Below are 12485 nucleotides of genomic sequence, written 5' to 3'. Positions count from 1 at the left end.
AAATAGGTACCTGAACTTCCAAAACCACATCATTAAGGTACTTCCGTCTATATTCCGTTAATCCTCCGTTAATTGCAGGGATAAATCAGACATTTCACCCAAATTGACCACTAAAATGACTGTTATAACCTTATCTGACATTTTGTCCATTTCCCTCCTTTCTATCTTAATTTCCCTCCAAAAAAATTGACTCTTCCCCCAACACTATTCATGTAAAACTTTTCATCAAATTTTACCTCCAATTATTGTCTTTCGATAAATAATAATCAACATCTCAACATCAAGTTTTCTTGAATAATTTTTATTGTTCTTCAAAAATTAGCCTAACATAATGAAATACCAAATTATTCAAGTTTTACCTCCAATTATTGTCTTTCGATAATAAAATTAGCCTAACATAATGAAATACCAAAATTAGCCTAACATAATAAAACTTTTCATCAAATTTTACCTCTGATTATTGTCTTTCGATAAATAATAATCAACATCTCAACATCAAGTTTTCTTGAATAATTTTTATTGTTCTTCAAAAATTCTAACATAATGAAATACCAAAATAATTTTTATGTTAGGCTAATTTTTGAAGAACAATAAAAATTATTCAAGAAAACTTGATGTTGAGATGTTGATTATTATTTATCGAAAGACAATAAAATTATTTTGGTATTTCATTATGTTAGGCTAATTTTATTATCGAAAGACAATAATTGGAGGTAAAACTTGAATAATTTGGTATTTCATTATGTTAGGCTAATTTTTGAAGAACAATAAAAATTATTCAAGAAAACTTGATGTTGAGATGTTGATTATTATTTATCGAAAGACAATAATTGGAGGTAAAATTTGATGAAAAGTTTTACATGAATGGTGTTGGGGGAAGAGTCAATTTTTTTGGAGGGAAATTAAGATAGAAAGGAGGGAAATGGACAAAATGTAAGATGAGGTTATAACAGTTATTTTAGTGGTCAATTTGGGTGAAATGTCTGATTTATCCCTGCAATTAACGGAGGATTAACGGAATATAGACGGAAGTACCTTAATGATGTGGTTTTGGAAGTTCAGGTACCTATTTGATCATTTTAAAAGTCCAGGTACCATTCAGTCCGGTCAGACATAGTTCAGACCATACCTATGATAAAAACCCTCTTTTTAATCTGTTTTAGCAGCGCCAGTTAATTTTTAGTCCCCACCATTCCATAGGTGAATGGTCACTATTCACTGTAATTTCATCTCTCTAAAGTGCTTTTTCTAAAAGCCGCTTGTGGATTTAAAAAAACACTTTCTTTATTCCTACCAAAATTTAAAAAACATAACGGAGAAACCCAAATCGGAGAAGCAGAACCCGACTGAGAAAAATGGTGGCGATTTCGCTTTACAGAGGAAACCTCCACCGCGTCCCGGACGTCCCTCGCCGGTGGCTTATGCCGACCCCCAAAATTTCACTCAAAGACTTCAAATCCCTATTGAGCCGTCGCTCCAAAGCCCTCTCTCGCCACCGCTCCGCCACCTCCTCTAACCCTAACCCTAATTCTGACCATGACCAGCTCAGCGAAGCCGCAAAGGCGGGCGCTTTGATTCATGAACCCAAGGTTAAATTCGAAGCACCGCCGGAGAAGATTGTTGCCGATTGCGAAGCTGGGCCTTCCGGCGAGGTTAAGGAGGAGAAACGACCGGACGGAGATGATTTTCCGGCGAAAGAGTCCGAGTTGGTTCTGGCTCTTAAAGCTGATTTGCCTGAGAAAGGTTGGGAAGATTCGGTGGCGGTGAAGGTTGAGAAAGTTGATCAATTGGAAAAGGAAAACCCTAATTCTGAGGTATGGAAGAAAATCTCACTCTTTTGAATTAGTAGATAGCTGCTTGTTAATTAATTGGTTACTAAATTTATTGGGTAATTTATGAGATTGATAGTGAAAATTGCGTTTTGAAGTATAATGTGTGAAGAAGAAAGATGCAATCTTTGGTTCACTCTAACCTGTATATACTTAGAAGAAGAAAAAGTTTAAGCATTAATGTAATTTGTTGAACTGTGATTGAGATTTGTACTCAATGCTTAGTAACTACAATGGTTTTTGTTTATGTGATAGGTAAAAGATGTATTAGATGACAAGCAGAAGAGGAAAAGAGAAGTGGAGGAGAAGCTGCAGGTTTTGAATCAAAAGAAGCATAATCTAGTACTAGTGTTGAAGCAGGTAAGTTTTGGCTCTCTATAATTCATTGTGTGGGTGTATGTTTGTGTTGTATTGAGGAGGATCGATGGTAAGGGTGTTGGTTTGTTGTGGTTTGCAGATCTTAAATGCGGAGGAGGAATTGAAGAGACGGAGTAGTATACAAGGAATTGTGGTTCGTCCGACTGTTTCACTTCACGTGGATGTAACAAATGACTCTGGGTCGATGAATAGGCAACTTACTCCTAGGTTAGGATCTGAGGCAAATATGAGTGGTGATATGGAAGGGGTTGAAGGCGATGAACTTTCAAATCATAACTTTCATCCTCGCCATATGCATCGGATGAGAAGTATGTCGCCTTCTTCAGAGTCTCCTCTTAGAAGGCCGGCCCATGTTCAGCACAGTGCGGTAATGTGTTTTGGCTAGTCATGCTTTTGTAGTACCAGAGAACTCTAATATTCATGATCTTTTTTTTTTTTCTTCTTTCTATATCATTTATGTTAATTTACATGTTCATGGTTCTGCCATCGTCTTGTGAAAACTTTTAAATTAAGAGCCTGTTGAAATGTAAGCTTAATTATGGAACTTGCAGAAGCAGTTTCCTTAAGAAACAACTAGACTAAAATATGAGGGTTGTAGTTGATGTGTCTTTTCTTGTTTCTCCATCTTTTCATGAACTCATTTTTTAGCATCAAATCTTATATGCAGGTTCCGCACCCCTCCCGGGCAAGTTTGGTGGCAACTGGTACTAGTCCTTCACGCTTTGCTCCCTCAGGGCACCAAGGGCCTCCTGCAAATTTGCCGACAGTATCTGCATCAGGAACAAATTTCGTTGCATCCTCTCCATCCCCTGCAGCATCTGGAGGAACTTCTACTTTCAGAGACGCTCGGTTGCCAAGTCCATGGAATTAGATATCTGTTCTGCACTTCCTTTGCTTTACCGTGGGGCTATCATCTGAACACCAGTAAGAGTGCAATGAAGAGCGTTGACGACCATGTCACCAAATTGTTTGAATCAAAGATTCAATGAGCTTTGCCGGTGGCCTGGTCAATCGATGGTCCCAAAACCTCTCAATTGGGTTCCTCCCTCCCTCATCACCAAAACTTTCAGCCTGTAAATTAGTTAGCCTGTTCTACTAAAGCTGTAACGGATGGTCAGCAAGTCTAAAACACGCCAACTGATAAGTTTGATTCAAATTTTGTTGTTCGTCTCGCAGTATCTCAAAAATTGTTACTTCGCTGTGCTCTGTTGCTATAATCTTCTTGTAAAAGAACAAGACCATCAAAGCGATCTTCTTCTTCAACTTCGAATGAACGATATCTTCTTAACCTCCGAGTGAACATCTATAATAGGTGGGGTGCTCAATTCACTCTCACTTTTCATGATCAAGTAGTAAACTAGTGTGATCAAAAACCACCGATGCTTGGTGGTTCAAGTGGTAAGGAGCTTGTTCCTCTTAAGCAAGGTCTCGAGTTCGAGCCTTGTGAATGGAGGCATGGAGCAACAAGTATTGGGAGAACTTCCCCCCTAAATGTGGTCCGACCCGGCTCGAGAGGGATTAGTCCTTACCTATGGGTGGGGATACATTGGTTTAACCAAAAACCAACCAAAGGACTAATCATTCCTCAACATATTTGAATCAAAAGGGTCCAGATTCGAGAACCCCAACTAGTACAGTAAACCAAACGTTAGCCGTGCCCTACTTTAAAAGGACACGCATGTCTGTTGCCGTAGACGGCCGAAGATTAGATTTACGTGTTATGGAACTTTAGGGATGGGGCAGTCAATGGTCAAACATCACAAGCCTCCCTTGTCCTCCGCCAACGGCGCACGATAGAACAAAAAGCGCCAGATCTCACCACACACGTCTCCATCGCACATAACCCCACCACTGACCCAAACACACCAAAGCAGATCCCTCCATACACTCAACATTGTTAAACGCTTGCTCCATTTTCCTCTGTGATGTCTACTCACCCAAATCCCCAAAAACCAGTCATGGCTAACCGCACCACCCACCGGCGCATTCTAGCAACACCAGAGCCAGAACCAGAACCAGAACCACCAAGGCAGCAGACCAAACCCTCCACTCCTTTAGATCCCACCATGCCCTCTAAACCCTCTTCTAGGCTAAACCCAAATCACAGAATCCGTACAGCTCAAAGACCCAGTAGTCAAAACCCACTCCCAAGTTTTGTACACACCAACAATGTTGAGAAACAGAGTAAAGAGAAGCTGCCCAATAGAGAAGTGGATAAGAAGAAAGTTGAGGAGGTGGTGGTGAAGATGGAATTGATGGGTGTCAAAGAAGAAGAGCACGAAGAAAAAGAGTATGAACGTAGGAGACTTTCTACTTCTTCTTCTTCTTCAAATTCTTTGGGTGGAAGAAGGAAGTCCTTTTGTGGGTCAGGACAGGTTCAATTGAATAGGTTGGCTGATGTGTTTGCAAGCAATGGTGTGAAAGTGGTTTCAGTTGATATGCCTCCATTTATGCAGATCCATGCTGTGGAATGCGCAAGAAAGACTTGTGATAGCTTAGAAAAATTCACCTCCAAGACTCTAGCTTTGACTCTCAAAAAGGTAAAGTTGATTAGTTGTTGATTATGGTTTAATTGTTTGAAGTTAGGATGTGAATTGGGTATGTGAGATTATGATTGATAGGTGTGGTTTTGTGGGGTTGTGCTTCTTTTTCTTGTGCAGGAATTTGATGGGGTATATGGACCAGCATGGCACTGCATTGTAGGAACAAGTTTTGGGTCTTTTGTGACACACTCAGTAAGTGGCTTTATGTATTTCTCAATGGATCAAAAGTTGTACATCCTCTTGTTTAAGACCACAGTACAAAGAGCAGACTGAAAGTTTTCAATCATTTTTAGCATAGGAAGAAGAAGAAGAAGTTCTGGAAAAGCTTTAAAAATAAGTTGTAATTCTTTCTGGCTTGTACAGTGTTTAATGCAGCAGGGAAAAAGCTTAAAACTTAAAAGACATTTACTTGGTTTGTTGAAGTTGTGGGGCTTGGTAAATGTCTGATTCTGAAATCCCTTCTGCTAGTTCTGTAAGCCCATATGCATCTGTCACTTCTCATTACTTATAATATAATCCTCACAAGTCTTTTTTCTGCTTTTCTATGATTGTTTTCCTGCTTTTGGCTTGATCAATATTCATTGCCTTCTGGCCTAGTTTGGATTTAAGCTCTAGTATTCATAGGATGATGGGATCAATTCACCTCAGAAGAGAATGAGAGAGGCGGTAAAAAAATTTTTGGACGGGACAGTAAATGAGTTAATGTGTCTGCAATGCCAATTATAGTATTTATAAAGTTCCATTTCATTCCATTAGAAGATGACATCTATAACTCTATAAGGGTCATTTTTTCTGAACTTTTATTGCATTGTATACACTGACGGGTCCGAGGCCCATAAGGTAAACCCTTTAGGTAGTTCTAGGACCCCCAAATCATTTAACTTGATTGTACATTGGGTCCTTGTGTTCCTGTAAATCAAGAAAAGAGTCATTGGGTCATGGTTCTGATACTGTAGCTTATATTAGATGCACATGGATATGAACATGGGACCGGTTTGTGAAGAAGGCCACCTCTCTCTAGCTTCATCCCCCAACACAAATCGACTATGTCTATTTGTGCATCTAAACTATGAAGCTTTGACCAGAACTGTCTCTTCAAAGGTCTTAACTTTTAATGTATCACTATCATTTTAAATATATGAATAGCCCAAAATCGACTCTGAAATTGGGATGCTACGGAGTGTTGGGCCACCATTCTTCATTCCAAGCAATATGTTTATGATCATCAAGAAGATGCTGGTAGTCTGAGTTTACCACCACTGACCCATTAGAGACATTAGCTTTTTCTCTTTTCAAATTTTTAATTTTCAGAATCAAGTGAGTTTGTAGCTGCTAAATTTTGTCCAGTAGGTAGGGCATTTTCTTTAACAACTTGTTGGTAGAGATCTAATAAGTTTGAATCCGACGTTATGAAAAAGAATGTTGGTTGCACTGTTAATACTTGGGCACTTGACAAATTTTGAGCACTGCTCGAGAGGGTTTTCATGTCTTTCAGGAGATGTTCTCAGTTCTCGGGTAAAGGCTGCCCTCTACGGTAGACTCCCAAAAAGTCACAGTGACGTGGTTTCATAACTCTCCCCGACCCCAAATTTGAACTCGATGGCCATTGCCAAGGGTTTCAAGACCCTCCAATATTGAACTTTTTGTATTGGAATAAAACTTCCAAAGGCATTGCTGTGAAAATAAACATCTGTAAAACAGAGGCCTGAGTTCGTAAATTGAAGAGACACAATAATTGAGATGAATGAATTGCATCAAATCCATTTGTAACAGTATAAGTGAGAACGCAGAGCTCTTTTTTTACGGCAGTGTAAAGTAGCAACATATAGGACGACCAACCAGAACATAATTTCCAACAGTCCAATTATAGTGGCAGAGAAACTTGACCAAGGAATCGACTTTCCATATGAATAGGAAGGTCCTAAAACAAAATAGGTACGCAACCTCTTTAAGCCTACTTTGCTTCTATATTAGCTAGACATCATGGTTGGCATGGCTACTATTTACTCAATGTTTATGCTAAAAATTGGACACCAGCTGATGTGATGATAGGGGATGCTAAGTTCAGCTATTAAGATGATAGTGATTGTGAACTAATCAAATTCAACGTATTTGAAAGATACTGTTTTTCTTACCAGATAATCTTGTGCTTATGATTTAGATCCAGTGTAACTTCAACTTCTACTAAACAAAGAGCCACATCTGCTTGCTTCATGAAAATTTGAAAGGGAGATATAATTACCACTGTTTCCTTTCTGTACCATGCTGGTCAGTACAGTGATGGAAAGTAGAAACAATCTTAAAACAGTGTTCTTATTGTCGAACTTTGACCTAGTATGTCATTTTCCAAAGTTGAATGTAGATGGATGATTTGGAACAGTCCCTATCTTTTTTCGTAGACAGTTAGATATTGTATATAGTCATTACCTAACGTTGATGCAGTCAAAGTTAAGGTAATATATCATCGTCGTCATAACGATATCAGGTTTCGAACTCCTTCAACTTTTATGAAAATTAAAGTGTTAATTACGAAATGAAGAAAAAAGTCAGTATTAAAACTCAAATTGAATATATGAATTTAACCTTTTACATCATTTGACGTAAACGAGAAATTTTTTTTTCCTCTTTATCATTCATTACAATTTTCGGTTCCATCTACTACATAGCTGCATAGCATGACACATAGCCCTTGATGTAACAGAGAAAATTGGCATGAAGCATGTACGATATACATCGCTTTTGATGCTAGGCAGGTAAAGCAAGACCATATATGAATGAAAGGGACATGGGAAACGAAATAGCTAGGCATTTTACCTCATTCCAAATCTATGGTATTGTATCATGTTTGGTAACCCGATTAGGAATTGGAGCTTCTAAAGAGGGAGTGAGTCCAAATCATAGTGTCACAGAGGCAATGGCAAGTCAACTTTCACTAGCAAGATTCCTGAGCACATGAGGGAGGTTGGGATTGAACAAAAACTATACTGGGCATAATCTCAAACTCACTTTCGTAAGTGTAACTATACTTGCTTAGCTGAGTATCAGTTTTCTGCTAAGCAAGTTAGGCACTGAATGAGTTGGGTCTTGTGACAATTAAGAAAGCCAGGAGGTGTGTTAGGCAGTGATGGAATTGGTGCTCTATCTCAAAGCTATAATGAAATGAAAGGCTTAGCTAGGACCAAGACTTATCCAAATCATACATAGAATTCTCTTTTCCTTTTGAAAATATTGGAGGGTTTGTATTGCACTGATTACTAACACCCACCAACTCCTGTTTCCACCCAAATCTCTCTCAACTCAAAAGTCTCAACAGAATTAGATGCCAAGCTCTCTCACATGAACAGTAAATTTCATAAAATTGGATGGGGCATAGATTATTCTCTCTGAAGTTTGTCCAATATTGCTGGCAATTACTCCGCTGTCAGCACACCTCAATTACTTGGTATCATTCAAAATGCAGTAATTTCATTTTATTAAATAATTTGACACGTTATGTTGTCAGATATTTATTTAATCAATAAAAGTTCATTGTAAATGATTTTTTATATTCAAAATAGTCGACAACACCTTATGCCAAACTTTTGGATTTCCACCCGGGCGTTATGTTCTACAAAACCTTATGATGGACTCTGTTTTCATATAAAATGGTAACATAAAGATTTCGAACGAAAAAAAGAGCACCACTCGTAACTCAATTAAAACTCCAAAACATCGCATGAAAAAAGAACTCTAAAACATCAAATGGGATAGTATCCCACTATCCCCCAAAATGGTTTAGGGTATCTTTCACTGGCTTTGACCCCAATTATCTATCTAATAATGTACTAGTTAGGCACTTGATCCCATAGCTAAGCAGCTAAGCTAGATCAACCAATTAAGCAACTCTCACAGAAAAAGAAAATTCCTTAAAAAAAAAAAAAAAAAACAAGAACCCACTTGCTGAAACAGAGCTCCATTCTTCTCAGCTTTCACTGTCCTTTGCTGGCTAAAAAGCGCAGTGGGCGCAATGCGCACTAGTTCCTGCTCACTCCGATCACTCTCTCTCCAACTTTCATCATCATCCATTAAATGCCTACGTTTCTCTCTCTAAAAATCAAATCTTTCTCTCTCCAAATCACCTTTATAATAAACCCATCAGCTCAGTAAGCTCCCTTCACACACGAAACACACTCTCTCTGCTTTTTTCGGATTCGGGTCGGGTTTTTGAGAGGGCAAAATGGATCCTCCGCTGATCAACGAGGCGTCTTTCTCGGCGGCGAACCCGGCGGCGTACAGCCTGGCGGAGATTTGGCCGTTCGGCGGCGAGCCGGGTCGTTTGGGGCTCCGAATGGGGAGTTTGGGTGGTGGGTTGGGAGAGAGCTCCGGGAATAGAGATGGGTCGTTGGAGGAATCGACGGTGACGGAGCAGAGTGGCGGCGGCGGCGGAAGGAAGAGGAAGGATGTGAGCTCCGAGGATGAGTCTTCTAAGATGGTTTCTACTAGTAGTGCTAATGGCTTGGTTCGTTTTTTCAACTTTTTTTTTTTTTTGAAGTTAAATTTTGGTGCTTTTTGGTTGTGGGTTTAAGTTTTTAAGTGTGGGTTTGTGAGGAAGGTGAAGGTTTTTGACATGAAAGTAATGAACTTTGAAGTGAAATGATAGGAAAGTAATGAACTTTGAGGTGAAAGGAATGAACTTTAAGTTGTGGGTGTTTATATTTTAGTTTCATTTAGTGGAACTCTTTATTAAAAAGTTGTTGAGTTAGTAGCTGCATGTGTAGGTGTGTGTGAGGTGAAGTGAGTTAAGCTTATGAGACTAATTATGAGGTATAGGAGTGGTGGTGAATTGGTTTCAGCTAATGGTTGTGTTTATGTTGCTTACTTGAATGTTAATTTTCGTGTTGATGTTTTTGAACAGAAAAATTCGAGTGGGAAACGGATGAAGTTAGAGGGATCTAGAAACGAAAACGGCAATTCTAAAGCTGAAGTTGAAACAAGTTCAGGGGCTGATGACAAGCCAGAGGAACAAAGTACTAAACCTTCTGAGCCAGCCAAGCAAGATTATATCCATGTGAGGGCGAGAAGGGGCCAAGCTACTGATAGCCACAGTCTCGCAGAGAGAGTAATGCACTTTTAGTCCTCTTGAGTTTGCAAAAACAGTATCTAGAACATCAAACGAGATTTTGACGATTTAGTATGATTTATTCACTCTACCGTGCCCATTTTGGCAGGCAAGGAGAGAAAAGATCAGCGAGAGGATGAAAATTCTTCAAGATTTGGTTCCCGGATGTAATAAGGTATTTATGTTATCTCTACTTGGTTTTAGGTCAGTCAAATTACTTAGCACATGTAGGTAGAATTTCCTACAGAATGAAGTATAGGGAATTGAAGATGAATTTGGTATCTTTGGTACTACTTCTGATTACTAGGCAACTCTAAAAACATCTCAGTAAATTATCTAGGGCTCTGGATTCTGAGTTTAATTTTGTTTCACTTAGTATGTTTCCTTACATATCCTGGTGTACTTTTTTTCTGAGAAGGTTATTGGGAAAGCACTTGTTCTTGATGAGATTATTAATTACATCCAGTCACTGCAGCGCCAAGTCGAGGTATCTATCCCCATCAGGCTCTGTCTATTGCTAACTGGTACATGGTTTTGCTTTAAACTGTTAAACCTGAATCTCTCTGTTAATTTGGATTCTTTAGTTCCTTTCGTTGAAGCTTGAATCAGTCAATTCAAGGGTGAACATGAATCCCACCATTGAAGCGTTTCCTTCAAAAGATGTAAGTCTACTGCACCTTAATACTTACATAGAGGCCACTGACTTGTGAAGTTTGAAACCATTTTCTGAAGACCCTGCTACTTTTTAAAGATGTATTCAAGGGGTTTCTTGATGGTTTTCATCAGCACTTCCCTATTTTTTATGACTTCTAGTATAATTGTTTGTCTCTTTTGCGATCACAAGTTTTTGAAGCTAAATGACAATCTAGGTTCATTGTTTACCTAACCAACCATTTCCATATGTGTCAATCTTCCAGGATATCTTCTTTGTATAGCGACCAACTGGTTTACAGGATTATTACATTTATAGTTGTAGAGAACACTGAATAAGCATGCAACCTGCCTTAAGACTCGTAGCATAACTTATGACTCTGCTGTGAGATTCAGACTTCTATCCAAACTCACTGATGACATTAAGAAATCATCTCATATATCTTTTTATTATTTTGGTGCTGGTTTTATTTTCCCGTCTGGAAATCTAGAGCATCACCATGTTGGTGTGCACCATAATTCTCAGAAATGCTTTCCTTTCTATTATCACCTTGGCATTTACCCATCTCTATATCCTCGAACCTTCTAGTCTTATTTTATGGACGAATGTGACATGTTGAGTAATCTTGTTACTGTGAATATTTTTACGTTCTATATGCTGTAAAATTTTCTTACCTTAAATGTGTTTTTCCCTGGTGCACAGCAATTTGATGCAGCTACGTTGTTATTTGGATCACACACAGCAAGGGAGTATGGGCAGGGCTCGCAAGCCGAATGGCTGCATATGCAGGTTGGTGGTAGCTTTGAAAGAACAGCATAAACTCAGGGAATACAAACTCTTCAAGTCCAAAATTGGTTTGGAATGTGCTTAATTAGTTCTGCATCTGGTGTAATAGAAAGCTATTTTCTGAATGTACTAATGTAGTGTGAACCTGGCAGTATATCATATTAGCTGTACGTAATGCATCTAGTCTTCTCATTTCATCTTTACCAGCTATACCGTTGTGTATTGCCTGGGCATTTTGCAACTATAGAAAATGTCTCTGGATTTAGTCAAAGTGTGCCAACAGAAGGATTGTGCTTTCTACAATTTATTGGAAGAACATCTGATTATTTTTTCACGCTACTTGTTCAATGTCACAAATATATCGTTTGAAAAGTGAATTCTGTCCGTCTTGAATCCAAATACTAACAAGGCAGAAATATCACTTTAGTCATCGAACCATGCAACGTTCGATACTTTGGTCATCCAACTTTTAAAAACTTCACTTTAGTCACTCAATTATATCACCGTATATTACTTTGGTCTCTCCGTGTGTTTTCTCCTTTTTCTCTGTTAACTGTGAGGGTATTTAGGAGATAAAAGGTTTCGCTGTTATTTTTATAACTTAATCCAACTTTTCAAGTTCAAATTATCTTATTATACTTTTTTTATTAAATAAATGAAGATTCTTTTCTGATTTGTTCCATGAACACTTCGATCCAACTTCAAACAAATCTGAAGAACAAAGCACTGATTTAAACTTTTTTTGAACTTGCCCAACTTTAGATTTGCCTCACAAGCAGGGCATATTTTAAGAACAAAGTATTTATTTACCAGCAAACGTTTATTTGTTGAGGATTTGTTCTTCCCCATTCTTCAAATTTGATTCAAGACCAGGGTGAAAAAAAAAAAATTGAACCTTTAACTTCTCTCTTTCTGGGTGATCTTTTCTTCACTTCATCTCCCTTCCAATTTTTGGCTTCCATAGAGTGTTCTTCCCGGATCCAAGTCCGTATTGAGAAATTCTAAATAGAATCAAAACGTGAAGAACTCATATTATGGGTAAAAACTGTGAAAACCCCTTTGGATTTATTTGATTCTGCATTCTTGCTTATCTCCTGGGTGTGGAAGAAATTCAAGGGGGGTGATGGAGGAGGAGACCCAAAAGAGGGGTTTAGGAATACTGAAACTTTGCACTATAAGCCCACTTTAATCTGTTGTCT

General features: G+C 38.5%; 3 protein-coding genes across 3 annotated transcripts; all 3 read left to right on the top strand.

Moving 5' to 3' along the window:
- Positions 1-1287: 1287 nt before the first annotated feature.
- On the top strand, positions 1288-3470 carry LOC112180540 (stress response protein NST1). The gene is made up of 4 exons (XM_024319098.2): positions 1288-1814; positions 2085-2189; positions 2287-2574; positions 2875-3470. The coding sequence occupies exons 1-4, from the start codon at positions 1356-1358 to the stop codon at positions 3076-3078; spliced, it is 1056 nt and encodes a 351-aa protein (XP_024174866.1). The 5' UTR covers positions 1288-1355; the 3' UTR covers positions 3079-3470.
- A 445-nt stretch (positions 3471-3915) lies between these two features.
- On the top strand, positions 3916-5298 carry LOC112180542. Its single transcript, XM_024319100.2, has 2 exons — positions 3916-4747; positions 4868-5298. Exons 1-2 carry the CDS (start codon positions 4133-4135, stop codon positions 5021-5023), a joined length of 771 nt encoding a protein of 256 aa, XP_024174868.1. The 5' UTR covers positions 3916-4132; the 3' UTR covers positions 5024-5298.
- Positions 5299-8730: 3432 nt separating this feature from the next.
- Positions 8731-11625, top strand: LOC112180541 (transcription factor bHLH79). Its single transcript, XM_024319099.2, has 6 exons — positions 8731-9248; positions 9645-9848; positions 9958-10023; positions 10267-10335; positions 10433-10510; positions 11203-11625. The coding sequence occupies exons 1-6, from the start codon at positions 8967-8969 to the stop codon at positions 11317-11319; spliced, it is 816 nt and encodes a 271-aa protein (XP_024174867.1). The 5' UTR covers positions 8731-8966; the 3' UTR covers positions 11320-11625.
- Positions 11626-12485: the final 860 nt, after the last annotated feature.

The sequence above is a fragment of the Rosa chinensis genome, chromosome 7 (assembly GCF_002994745.2).
Source record: "Rosa chinensis cultivar Old Blush chromosome 7, RchiOBHm-V2, whole genome shotgun sequence".
NCBI classification, from domain to species: domain Eukaryota; kingdom Viridiplantae; phylum Streptophyta; class Magnoliopsida; order Rosales; family Rosaceae; genus Rosa; species Rosa chinensis.
This window is presented reverse-complemented; position numbering and strand designations above follow the sequence as displayed.